The sequence below is a fragment of the Triplophysa dalaica genome, chromosome 10 (genome assembly GCF_015846415.1).
Source record: "Triplophysa dalaica isolate WHDGS20190420 chromosome 10, ASM1584641v1, whole genome shotgun sequence".
NCBI lineage: Eukaryota > Metazoa > Chordata > Actinopteri > Cypriniformes > Nemacheilidae > Triplophysa > Triplophysa dalaica.
This window is the reverse complement of record NC_079551.1, coordinates 13,227,032-13,240,548: the sequence shown is the minus strand read 5'-3', so window position 1 is coordinate 13,240,548 and position 13,517 is coordinate 13,227,032. Positions and strand designations below refer to the sequence as shown.

At 37.4% G+C, this 13,517-nt stretch overlaps 2 protein-coding genes across 4 annotated transcripts in view; both read left to right on the top strand.

Annotated features, from left to right (window-relative positions):
- The first annotated feature begins 1,246 nt into the window (after window positions 1-1,246).
- On the top strand, window positions 1,247-6,204 carry LOC130430090 (uncharacterized). 3 transcript variants are annotated; one of them, XM_056759033.1, is made up of 6 exons: window positions 1,247-1,554; window positions 3,145-3,459; window positions 3,605-3,676; window positions 4,058-4,186; window positions 5,115-5,158; window positions 5,577-6,204. In XM_056759033.1, exons 1-6 carry the CDS (start codon window positions 1,533-1,535, stop codon window positions 5,631-5,633), a joined length of 639 nt encoding a protein of 212 aa, XP_056615011.1. In that variant the 5' UTR covers window positions 1,247-1,532; the 3' UTR covers window positions 5,634-6,204. The 3 variants fall into 3 exon arrangements, with proteins under 3 accessions (XP_056615011.1, XP_056615012.1, XP_056615013.1); XM_056759034.1 differs by having other exon boundaries at window positions 1,247-1,614; XM_056759035.1 differs by lacking the exon at window positions 1,247-1,554 and adding an exon at window positions 1,625-2,116.
- A 6,291-nt stretch (window positions 6,205-12,495) lies between these two features.
- The window catches only part of LOC130430626 (SLAM family member 9-like), a 31,633-nt gene continuing 30,611 nt past the window's right edge, over window positions 12,496-13,517 (top strand). The window contains 2 exon segments of the mRNA XM_056759786.1: window positions 12,496-12,524; window positions 12,728-12,875. Coding sequence (XP_056615764.1) covers window positions 12,496-12,524; window positions 12,728-12,875 — 177 coding nt within the window.

The following is a 13,517-nucleotide window of genomic DNA, read 5'->3' as shown; positions in this document are numbered from 1 at the left end:
ACTTTATTGTCATTACACATATACAGGTACAGTGTAACGAAATGTAGTTTAGGTCTAACCAGAAGTGCAATTAGCAAGTGCAGATATACAGTGTGAATAAATACAGAATACAATATTAGGAAAATAATTTACGATGGGCATGTACTATGAAAATATGACAATCTTTTCATGACAAAAATATGACAAAAATATAACACAATACATAACAGTTCCACTGTCATTGTAATTTTCCTAGTCGGAGTGCATCAGGCTACACAACACAATAGATCTCCAAACTACCGTTCAAGAATCAAATCATATTGTGCATCATAAGGTATAGTGCGTTATATGATATTCAGATATTCAATGTTACAAACTCAAAAAAATACAGGGCTATCCCCTAATGTCGGAAATGCAAACTCTACTCTGCTCAAGAAGATGCAGAGAAGTCCATGCCAAGACTACAAAATGCAAATGTTACACAACTCCCAAGTATAAGGAGAAGTCAGCGCTCATAAACGCTTATTGAAAGAGGAAAAGCACTGCAAGAGGTAAAGTTGAAAAGATGGAAGTACCACATCAATGGGCCCTAAAAAGTGCATTAATGGCATGCAGTCAGAGGTTGACCGTCTCTGTGGGGAATTAAGAAGCATCACAAGTCCTACAACAGAACTAAGAAGTAAAAATTACACATGCCTCTCAAGTACTAACATTTCTAATGAAAAGGCTCAAGGATTTTTTAAGTGATGATCCAGAAGATATACTCTGGCCTGATTCGGATTCCCTGTTTGAGGCCACAGTGTCCAGTGTCATTTCAGCAACTATCAGTAGAGTGAGGTCTGTTTCTAAGAGGCAGTCTTCTCATGAATCTCTACAGAAAAAAAACGAGACCCAGTGACCGCAGACACACAATGGAGTTTGACTATTACTACAAATGAAGAATTTAATTTAAAATCAATAAAACTATTATTGATGATGCAGTTTGATCAAAGAATCAAACCGCAGTTTGTTTTGATTTAAGCCATAATAATTTAAAGAACAGTTTACTAGCACAATAAAAAAAACATGATTTTAGAAAAATATGTAAAACGGAGTTAATTCCTTTTGGAAGAAAACTTCAAATGTACTCGTGTTACTTTATACGGGTTTTGTGATCCAGGGTCCCAAATTATCTTAGATATGCGGTCTGCAGGGGGATCCCTGACGCTGAATCGCTCCCTTTTTTTGCCAGGAAACTGCAACGCAGATAAGAGGAAATGACGTCACCCACAAGTACACACTGAGTTACAGATGGACGCAAAGAAGGACATGTTTTTTTAGATCTTTATTCTGTGCACGTTTAGTTATGTTTGCAAAAATAGGACATAACACGATTTTTAACGTCAGGGTAACTGTGATATCGCTCTAGTGTCTGTACATCGTGTGTGTTCATCGACTAAAATGCGTTTAGTTTCGTTCCGTTCAAGGTACAGGGTGCGGCAATGGCGACATGACTGTAGAAACATTCTGGAATATGATCAAGAGGGAAAAACTAGAAGAAGAAAAGAAGCAACATGAATAATCGCAGTTTTAACAGTAAGAAAAAGACTGAACAACACATCGCCCTTTATTCTGTGAGCTGACTCGTCACACAAGGTTTGTAACATGTTATTCGCAAGAGATCGCTCATTCAGTTTTTACTGAGTGCGCACCAACGCAGTGTTTCCCGATCCCTCTCAGCCCCTCTTCCCCTACTTTTCAGTCAGTAGGCATGAGCTGGGTTTGCTCTGGCAGGAGGCGTGGGCTGGGTTTGCTCTGGCAGGAGGGTTGGCTGGGTTTGCTATGGCAGAAGCCGCGGCCTGGGTTTGCTATGGCAGGAGGCGCGGCCTGGGTTTGCGCTGGCAGGAGGCGTGGGCTGGGTTTGCTATGGCAGAAGCCGCGGCCTGGGTTTGCTATGGCAGGAGGCGCGGCCTGGGTTTGCGCTGGCAGGAGGCGTGGGCTGGGTTTGCTCTGGCAGGAGGAGCGGCCTGGGTTTGCGCTGGCAGGAGGCGCGGCCTGGGTTTGCTCTGGCAGGAGGCGCGGCCTGGGTTTGCGCTGGCAGGAGGCGCGGCCTGGGTTTGCTCTGGCAGCAAACCACTTTAGCTGCACGCTTGTCACAGTAAAATCACTTACTGCTAATATTAGCAAAACATTGTTTATGTAGTATGTACATTACGTAGATATTGTTGAATGCGTAAATTATAGTCACAAAGGCATTTGTTTTCAAGCAAATGTCTGAATGCTTTCCGTCTTGAGACTTAAACTTGTTGCTGTTGAAAACACATTTCTGGGTTGCTCTGGAAGAACAATTTTAATTTGTTTATTAAATTATTTATTATGCCTGAAAAGTTTAAAAATGAAAGAATCTTGAATTAATGTTAAGTAGGTTTGGTACATGATTTTCAGGGGGAAAGTCTCAGAATATGTTATAAATCTTTAGGTGTGCTTTACTGTATATCACCCAATATGTCGGTCGTCGGCTTATCGATGCATCCCTACAATCTATTTATGAAATGTAGTGGGGTAACAGGTGTCATATACATTTTATATTTTAGTAAATAATTTTTGTCCAAAGCAGAAAAAATATATAGATACTTGAAAATAAAAATGTACTATTAGAGAACCTTAGAGGAGAAGTGTCAAGAAACCAAATAACCATAAAGGTCAGCAGCTTGTTGCCGAATGTAGCAGAAGAGATACTTCACCCAAATTTTTTAATTCTGTCATCCTTTACTCACTTTCGAGTTGTTCTAAATATGTATACATTTCTTTGTTTTGATGAACAGAACACATATACATTTATTTGGAAGAATGCTTATAACCGAAGAGATCAAAACACCCATTTCCTACCATAGTAGTGTGTCCCATAACTGTTTGCTGTCCTACATTCTCCAAATTTCTTCTTTTGTGTTCATCGAAAGAAATACATTTATAGAGATTTTGAACAATTTGAAGTTGAGTAATGATGACAGAAGTTTCATTTTTGGGGGAAGTATCCCTTTAACTGCAGGTCCTGTGTGTAGTACTAGTAACATCACGAATAAGGGTGTGTGTGCTCTCCAACGTGGAAATAATTTCTGAATAGTTTATAAAGATAATTTCTGGATTTCAGTAACGTTGAGATACTTTCCCTAAATGTTGTTTCAGGTGTGTTTGGTGTTGGTGCAGATGATGTGAAGTCAGTGTCAGTGATGGAGGGAGATTCTGTCACTCTACACACTCATCTTACTCACATACAGACACAAGACCAGATACTGTGGATGTATGGACCTCGAGACACTCGTGTAGCTGACATTCGTTATATGAAACTCAACACATATGGTGCAACTGGAATGAAGTTGGACAGTCAGACTGGATCTCTCACCATCACAAACATCAGAATCAGGAACTCAGGACTTTATAAACTAGAGATCATCAACAGCAAAGAAACGTCAGGAAGGAAATTCAATATTACTGTCTATGGTGAGTAATAAATAGGTTGGGATTGCTGCTTAACATCAGTGAGAAGCTTTATGTACCATTTGCAAAAATAAAGCCTTTAAAAGTATATCCTGAAACATAAGTGAATTCTTAATTGAGATGCTACATTTTCTTTAATGTTTTTCAGAGCGTCTGCCCGTTCCCATCACAACCCAAACTCAACATCTTTACATCACTGATGTCTGTCAGACGTGTTCAGGTATGTGAATAGTTATATTTTTTTTAGGCATGCAAGTCATGTTGTTTAGGAATTGTCACACAAGCAAAAGTTGTACCAAATATCAGCAGAGATGTTTATTGTATTATTGTCGGTGTTTACAAAGATATTCTGCTCATCTGAGAATATCTGTGGTAAAGCTTTTCAAATTTAAAGATGGTTGTGCAAGAAGTTGGTTCTGTTGTTTGGACCGTTTGTCTGATATTGTGTTCAAATAAAATGTTTGTTAGGGCAATTAAACTTGAACATTGTGCTAAAATTTAGATCACAAATATGTGTGTTGTAGGTAACCAGCTCGACATGTGTGGGAAAATATTTGTGCGAAATAAATAAAAATCCCAAATCTGCTTGTTCCATGTCTAGATGCGACTGCCAGCAACCGTTCACATGTCTTTGCCATCATAGTTGCAGTGGTGGTGGTGTTGATGGTTTTCATCATGATTGTTGTAGAAGTCAAACACTATTGGACCACTAGACAATCTAGACATAGATGTAAGTATTACAGCAAATACAACAAATCCTGCTCCGTAAATCACCTGCTTTTTTTGCAAGATTTGTTCAGAACCCCCAAGTTAGATATTGACCCCATTCAATAACATACAAAAGATGACCCACTGGAGACATTTTGATTACTTTAAAGATGGCTGTATGTGCTTTTCCTTTTCTCTGGGGTTACATGAGGTTTTTTTTAAACATCCTGAGCACCCTGAAACATGTTAACATTAAAAATCCAGGCAGATGCAAGTGTTTCTTCGGATTTGGATCACAAGTGGATGAAAGAGGCACATACCCATTACACCTGCTGCTGTAATCTGTCTATTTTGTCCACTTTTGACCACTTCTGACCTGATTTCTTCAAGAAATATTTGAAAAAGCATACACATTGGGTAAATGTATTTGCATTTTCAGGTATTACATTCGATGTACAATGTATAAATGAGCATGACCGGAGATGACAGACAAAACATACAGAAAGCAGCGGTTTTATTTCTGCTTTGACAGATGTGAGAGCGCTGAACACTGCATGCATGTGTTAAATTTAATGGTGAGAAGACATTCAGCTTAAACAACTTTAAACCAAACTTTAGGTGCTTTAGCTGGCAAAGTTTAAATCCTGTCTGGCTTGAGTGCTTCTCAAAATGTTTACTCATGATGTCCATATGCGGAGAGTAGATGGTCTCTTGTGGCTCTGCATCAAACGCCGCAAAAACAAAAGTTCACAAAAAAAAGATGATGTCTAACTAAAGCAGCGCATGAAACACCGCAATGCTACTCTCCTATTGCAACACTCCCACTTCTTGCCAGGGACAAAAAAAATTATAAATTGTTAACATCTAAATACAAAAAAAAACCGCACAATATTGTTACTGCCAAGCTTTTTAATTTACAGTTTTATTACATATATGTTTTTATTTTACAGGCCACGAAGAGGGGATATGCATCAATCACTTGAACTACGATATGGTAAGATCCCACACTTAGCATACACATGCCATGTGTGTCAAGAAGTTTAATTCCAAATTAAAAAGACTTTTATGAAATAATGCAAAGCCCAATAATATCTGGATTATATAAAAATGTTAAAAACCGCATAATGATCTTCTTTTTGTTAAATAGTCTGCAAAAAGTAAATGGAACAACATGGTCAATTCACCATCAATGAAATAGGTCCAATAGTGATTATTGTGTCTTTGAATGATGATTTAATAAGGCATAATCCACGATTAGCTGTGCATAGGGTTTTAATGGACAACGATGAGGCCGTTGAACCACACGCCACAAAGCTTATAACATGATCATTTATTATTATACATTAAAACTATATTTACATTAACACTTACAATACTCTCAGGTTTTTAACTGGTTCGGTGTTGTCTTACAGAGAGCCATCAGGGATGAGGTTTCTGTACCACTAGCAGCTGCCACCCTCCATGTTTAGGATGAAGACATGTGACTTTCAAGCAGGACCGGCAAACTTCATCAAGATGCCGACTGCTGCTCTAGTTTATACTGTTTTTTACAAATGTTAATGTTTCATATCTGTCACCTGAAATGGCTCTTAACACTTTTTGATGTCTGTGTGTTTGTTGAACCAGTCAAGGCCTAAGGTGTGAAATAGTAAAGTGTTTCATAAGCGAATGGGTTACATTACTTTTATAAGGCAGGGGTGGGGGTCTCTATATCAAATGAAGTTTATGTAATCTTACCTGTTTTGTATGTGTAGTATAAATGTAAAAAATCCTTCTATTGTATGAAGCCTTTCTAGGTGCAGACTAATGTTTAATACATGTGGTTATTGAAAACTGAGCCAATATATCATGATTGGTCACCGACAGGGGTGTCGCACAGAATCTCGGCGTCTGTGGAAAAGCAATGTCTGGGACCCCTCCACTCTATTTTTAAGTAAATTGTTATATTTATTTATAATACAACACTGAATCACATTTCTGTATGAATTGTTATATATATATGAATAAATCACCTGAGTATCCCTTCAGGAATGGACAGTTTGACTATATATTATTTGAATTATTTTACAGTCAGTGACTTCTATTTATTTTCTACTCTTTAAGAATAAACTTAGACTAATTTAACCTAAAACCTAACTTACCTATGTATACAGTGGTAGACTATATGAGACCAGCCTTTTTGATTGCACTTATTTGTTTTGTTGTCCTTATGCTCTCCCAATTGTTTACATTGTTTACCCCACCCGTAAGTCGCTTTGGATAAAAGCGTCTGTTAAATCACTAAATGATATTGTAAATGAATTGTGTTTCATTAATAGTGACAGTGTGGTCAAAGACATTACACATTAAACTAATGAACAGTATACAATCTAGTACTAGTATCAGTACTTCATAAATGTAAGTAATAATGCCACTTCATGACTATCTGAGATTGACAATGAATATTTAGAAAAAAGTCTAATGCCAAATCGAGTATGTCATAAACAATGGCTTGTTATATCATATTTTATCAAAAGTTAAAAGGCCAAAATAAATTACCACATCTTTTTAATACTTGCATATTTTTCTATCTTTTCCACTTTAGCGTCATATTATTTTACTTTAATGTTTATTTATTATCAGCATTAAAAAGAATATGTCAGAAGAACTGCCTCAAGTTCATACATATCTAAAGTCTCTAAACTCCAGCCCTCACCGTCCCCACAACACCTGACTCAAATCATCAGCACCTCCCACTGGCGTCGAAATATCAACAATCTGGAACTTTGCACTGAGTGGAGAAGTATGAATACTACATCAGCCAATGAGAACCGTTTGCTCGAAGCTTGCTCCAACCCGGTGCATGTAAATTATGAGGGCGTATGTATAAACCATTCGTCATTGTCCCAACTTGTTCACTATTGGTTAAGCCAGGTCGATGACATAGGTTGGTTCGCGAAGCACTTAAACGCGACCCGCTGAAGCCGCACACTCACAGAATCAGCATAAAGACGCTTCTTCATACAGAAAATCTGCACAGATACGTGGTGTTGCAGTCCGTCTTACATTATCGAGATATGATGATTTCACTATTACCACTTTGTGTCATGCTCTGTCAAATCATTATACAAGGTAAGAAATCTGCTTTTGCGATTTAGATATGATGTAGTTTACCTGTGATGAGCTAAACTGCTCATTCTTAAAACTGCTAAAACTTCAAAAGCGTAATTTCTCTAAATTAATAATCGACAAAGCAGAACAGATAATCTGACATGGAGACACAATAATGATATTGAGAACTGGAATGGTTGTTATTTATTATGTTGTACATTTTCACGCGGTGTTATTTTCCTGTCTCTCTGTTTACCGGTTTAACACATGTCCTTAAATATAATGCCGTAAATTTCACTTTTGCAAAATGGTCAACGTTGACGCAATTATTTCAAGCAAACTCAAGTGACGCCGCTAACTTTTTAACTGAGGCGTGTGCTATGTACCGAGATCAGATCCCCCTGACAAATCGTACTCTTCTTCCGCATTCAAAGACGTGGTTCAACTTATGACGTGAGAGGATTTGAGAAGCATGCACACAAGAAATATCACCTTAGTTTTTGTCTTATGTGTTAATAAATTAAGGTATTTTGATTTAGTGTGATGTCATATGTTGAAACAGATCTGTCGTATTGATCGTGAACTCTGTGCCTTAATGTAACTTATTAAAACCAGGGTCACCACAAATTAAACATTTAGTAACTGTATAATCATTTTGGTAACTGTGGTAATACAAATCGAATAGCCAAAAGAGATGGCTACGTTTACTATTGTAATCATGGTAAGAGTACTGTGTGCATCCTGTGCTCGTCCCATTAAAGTGCTCGTCTGGTCCGTGCTCGTCCGTCCGTCCACGCGCCGTCCGCATGACGCAATTTTCTGTTTCACACACCGCAGGGGCGCAACTGGGGTGCGAACGCGTTCACGGTGCCCCTAACCGAGAGTGAGTCGTGTGACTAGAGAAAGCTGTGCTTCGCTTTCCAACATTTAGACTCACCACGTCACACGTGCTGTTGGTGATGAGACTTTAAAAGTGATTTGAAGCGATTCCGCGGGCAATGTGAATCGCCTCTTAAAGTATTTCCCCAGTGGTAACTTTAGGAATGTTCATCATCTTGCTGTATTATCAGCACAATGAAACACCGCTGTGACAAAATATAACTAAACAGAAAAAATATACTAAAACAAATACAATTTAAATTGAACTAAAACACTACACAATAAGAAGCAATTAAGGATAGAAATTCAATTGTTAGATGCATGTATAGCAAATTGTAGTTATCTTAAGATTAAGGGTTGCACTCTGTTTTCCAATAAACCCTTATTTCTCATTAAAAAGAGTTAAATAATAATTTGTTATACATTATAATGTCATGTTTGCAAATCTAAAGAAACTTAGATAAACACATGTGACAGTATACGGTAATGTATACAAACACGTTAACTTAATAATGTTTAACTTTTTTTGTTGTTTAATATTTTCAGAATGTCAAGTGATATTAGATAATAGTGAGAATATGCCGTAATTACTCTCCTCACATTCTAGCGGAAATGTGCGCACTTTCACTTTTCATAATTCGTGCGCCTCACGGTGATTGGCTGAAAAATGAATTCCGTATTTATAGAGAGAGCCAATCACCGTGAGCTGCACGAAATATTGCAGACTGCTGCGGGCCTGATGTGACAGTCTGACTGTACCGAAAGTCAGATGCCATAAATCCGACAACATAGACACTCATACAGACCACTCTAAACTGAAACTTTATACGACAGACAGAACGGCATTCCCCATACCCAGGATATCGAAATGTCAACACTGAGCGCATTAATATTGTTATGTATACTTTTTTACTCTTGACTGAACGCAATGAAGTCATTGTTGTGGTTAAATGTAAAATCATAACGCAGAATATCTTATTTTCACTGCACGGACTGAGAGTGAGTCACCCGTTTGGCTTGGGATAGAAAAACTAATGCCTTTCATTGAAGTGTCGCTTTTACAGTGTCGCCATCTAGTGGTTAAGCAGAGAACAACAACAGAAGAGAAGGAAATAACAACACAACGCATTTCACGGAATTCCCCAGTGTGCTTTAATTTTGACCATTCGGTCACTACAAACGCTTGTTTTCTCTTTTTATACTTTGTGTTGGTTAAGTTTATAATAACAGAGAACACAAACACTGTTCATATTACTGACCAGGTTTATGGCTGACATGCTTTTGAAAACCTTTTTTACCAATTTAAAGTAAACAACAACCTGGGCTAGAAACATTTTGATGGACTTCAATGTACCCAAGACTTCCAAAACAACGGAGCATTAAAACTGGATTGAGGAATGCAAATGCTATGGCGAGGGGATTATAAACATCATTTGCATATCAGTTATTTTGTGGCTTGCATGACTTCATCAGAATAGTGCAGAAGGCTGTGCAGTGAAAGTGATTTTGCTAACTTAAGATGTAAAATGGGAACGGTTGAATGCAAATGGATTACATTTAAATCTCAACTAAAGCAAAAAGGACAGAACAGGCAGTACAGAGGAGAACACAGAAACAACTATATTGTTTTGCAGGGCATCTGTTTGAGAACATTGAGCCTCAGCCCAGCTATAAATGCACGTTCAACATCTGTAAGATGTTTGAAATTGACAGTGTGTTCTGTGTTGTTGTTAAGCTAGACAGCAATCTAATATAATGGATGACTTCATAAAGAACAAACACACAATGCTCTTAAACAACATAGACAAAATAATTTTCATGCATTTATTATTAATACTTTCACTGCTGGACGGATGATGTCTGTTCTCGCCTCTTCAGCTCTCTGATGTAACTGAATTGATCAACTAATACTGCAACAGTAGCCACACCCATCAGAGTAGAAGTAACCAATCGAATGACAGCTTCAGTAAAACCAGAGCACCGGATACGGCCTGAAAATAAGAGAATATGGTCAAACTGATTCACGTTTTCTCTCGTAGTATTTGGCAATTGCATGACCTTATGTGTCATTAATGTGCAAGTTTTAACACACCTGAAGTGTTAACACACCTGAACACGTCTGACAGACATCATTCATGTCTAGATGTTGTGTGTGGTTTGAGATGGTATTGTTGATGACACATCTGTATGTGTTTGTGTCGTGATATTCCACCTCCAGAGGTAGAGAGAGTCTGATGTTGAGATCAGACACACTGATGCTGGACAATGAACTGTTTCCTTTGTACCAGGAGAGACTCACATGTGTCACATTCATCACTGAACACAACAACACACATTTTGAGACTGAAGATCTTTCTGATGATGAAGAACATTGAGAAGAGTTTCTGATAATGACAGGAACAGACAGAAGAGCTAAAGAAACAGGAAGTACAGACACATTGATTGGTTGTCTTGTGGTCTAACATTTATGAACAAACACCATATGTAGCATAACAGACCCCTTTAAAAGTACTAAAAGTAAAGCAAACCAAGATGACTGATAAGAATAAGAAACAATATAGCTGCAAGCAGTAGGTATGTGTTCGAGCTGACCCACGAAACTAAAAAAAATATTTTTGCACATCTATGACAAGTTTAGACAAGGCAAACTACATATGTGACCCGTGCTTAATGAGTCGAAATGCCATTTCATTTTGAGCTAAAGGCAAAAGTGAATAAAATCTAGATTTTGGTCTATTTTAAGGTTTTCATAAAATAAGTACACAAAGCCCTCATCTAGTGATCCAAATAATCCAAATGGTAATTAAACATCCAAAATGATCTTTGAGTCAAGGGATGAGTCACCATCAGGAGCAAGGCACTTGCGCGTGTGAGGTTTTGGTTTTGTTTTTAAAAGGAACCATAAGGAATAAAAAAAATAGTGTGCAAGAGTTTAAAAAAGTATGTTGTTTTCATGAACTAAAAAATACAAGCATAAATATAATTCAACTTAAAACTGTTGTTGGTGCTGGAGGCTTTAAAGTTGAGAATCTGCTATTGTAACAGTCCAGATTATCTTTTATCTTTGTGCCATTTCATAACTTTTGTATGTCATGTTCTATTGACTATGAATACATTATGATAACATTGAAACACATTCAGTATAAAACCTTCAGCTGAGTGGTTGCATTAATAAATAATTGTTAGGAAAAATGTACTCACAATTGACGGAAACCATGAATGTCTTCGTACAGGGTTCCGGTACTTCTGATGATGTGTAGTTTGTAAACTCCAGAGTCTGTGAAGCTGATGTTTGTGATGGTCAGAGATCCAGTTTGACTGTCCAGCTTCAGTCTGTCTCTGAATATCTCAATATTATCATATATTGGGGGGTTCCAATGATAGATTTCGGCAATGCTAGCATTTTTAGGTCCAAACCTCCACAGTATTTGGTCATCTGTGAGTGTTTCAGTAACATCAGTGGACAGTGTGACAGAATCTCCCTCCATCACTGACACAGACTTCACTTCATCTGCACCAACACCTGAAACATTTATACACACATGAAGCTTTACAGCAGTGAAAGTTTGTCAGTGTATATAGAGGAAGTGTCTGAGATCAGGAAATCTCAGTGGATAGTTTTCACTTTGCTAATTTGTGTCATTTTATAAGTAAGCTTACGATTATCATAGCTTTACTTATTCTTTACTAATCTTTTTATTGTGGTAGTTTAAATGATTATAAAAATCTTACCCCACATAAAGATGAAAATCAAGATAAAACGGCACACAGACATCTCTGACAGACCGACAGTTTGAGTTGTTGACAGCTTAGTGGCTTCAGCGGAACAGATTCTGACGGTAATTGTGGGCGTATTTTGATCATTTATTTCCATTGTGAGACGGGGCTCGTCCAGACAACTGTGTGTCATTTCAACAAACTTTGAAACACTAAAAATGTTTATAACGCGTGCCTGAACATGTTTTAATATTTTATTTAGAGTGTAAAACAAATTTAAAAATTCCCTCTATTGCAGCATTTCTCCAAGCAATTTGTATCTATGTATATATATATAATGTATATAAATGTAAGAGTTATATAATGTTTTGCACTGTTGTAAGCTGTTTATCTTGAGTTGTTGCTGTGCTTTATAAATAAACAAACAAAACTAGTGGCTCTATCAGTAATTCCTGTATTTGAAATACAGTTTTTTACCATCATGTTTTTACTATGGATTTCTAATTTGATCTTTTTAAATGTAGCTGACAAAACTATTTTCACTTGACAGGCTGTCACAACTTCCGTCTGGTTAGTAAAAGATCTCTGGTTCAGTAGTCTTGTGGGAGGCGCTGAATGTGGCCTCAATGTATTATTTTTCCGAGGATGCTCAGGATGTTTTGCTTTGATGTGAAGTTTGTTCATTCTTATATTATAACTTTTTTTTATGAAATCAGTACAAGAAGAAGTTTTATATTAGGGCAGAGAATTGTAAAACTGTGCGCTCTGTTTGGAAAACATGTTTCGCTGAACTCAGGAGTCGTAATCATGCATCTCTTGCCTATAAAGAATCCACCTGCATATTAATGTTGGAAAACACTTTCTAACTGTGTTTCAGGTGTGTTTCTGCTGATTCAGATGAAGAGAAGATCACAGTGTTGGAGGGAGATTCAGTCACTCTACACACCAATCTTACTCAAATAGAGAGAGACGATCACATACTGTGGAAGCTAAAAATGAACAACGAGGACATTCGTGCAGCTGAAGTATATATGCGTTACAATAAAAGCCGTATATATGATGATATTGATAGTGGAAGGTTCAGAGGCAGACTGAAGTTGGACAGTCAGACTGGATCTCTCACCATCACAAACACGAGAATCACAGACTCTGGTCTTTATCAACTACACATCATCAACAGCGGTGGAACCCTAAGCACAAGATTCCGCGTAATTGTCTGTGAGTACATTGAACACGTTTTGACATGTTTTAAATTTCATTGATATTTGTTCTTAATGAGAAATAACACAAGACATTTTTTCCACTCGTGTGCAAACTAAGTACCTCAGAACACACAACTTGATGTCATTATGTATAGTTACAAGCTGGAGATTAGAATAATACTTTTTTTAATTTGCACCGATGGGCTTTTAAACATGTTCCCTGCTTACTTCTAAGATATTAATCTTGTGTTTTCTTTTTCATGTTTTCTAGCTCATCTGTCTGTTCCTGTCATCAGCAGAAACACTTCAAACTGTTCTTCACCATCAGAAAGATCTTCAGTCTCAAAATGTGTGTTGTTGTGTTTAGTGTGAGATATGTGGCTTATTAAACAAAACCAGTTTTGTTTTTACTGACACAAATCTTCTTGTGATGTGTAGGTGGGCCTGTCAGGATTGGTGTGGACT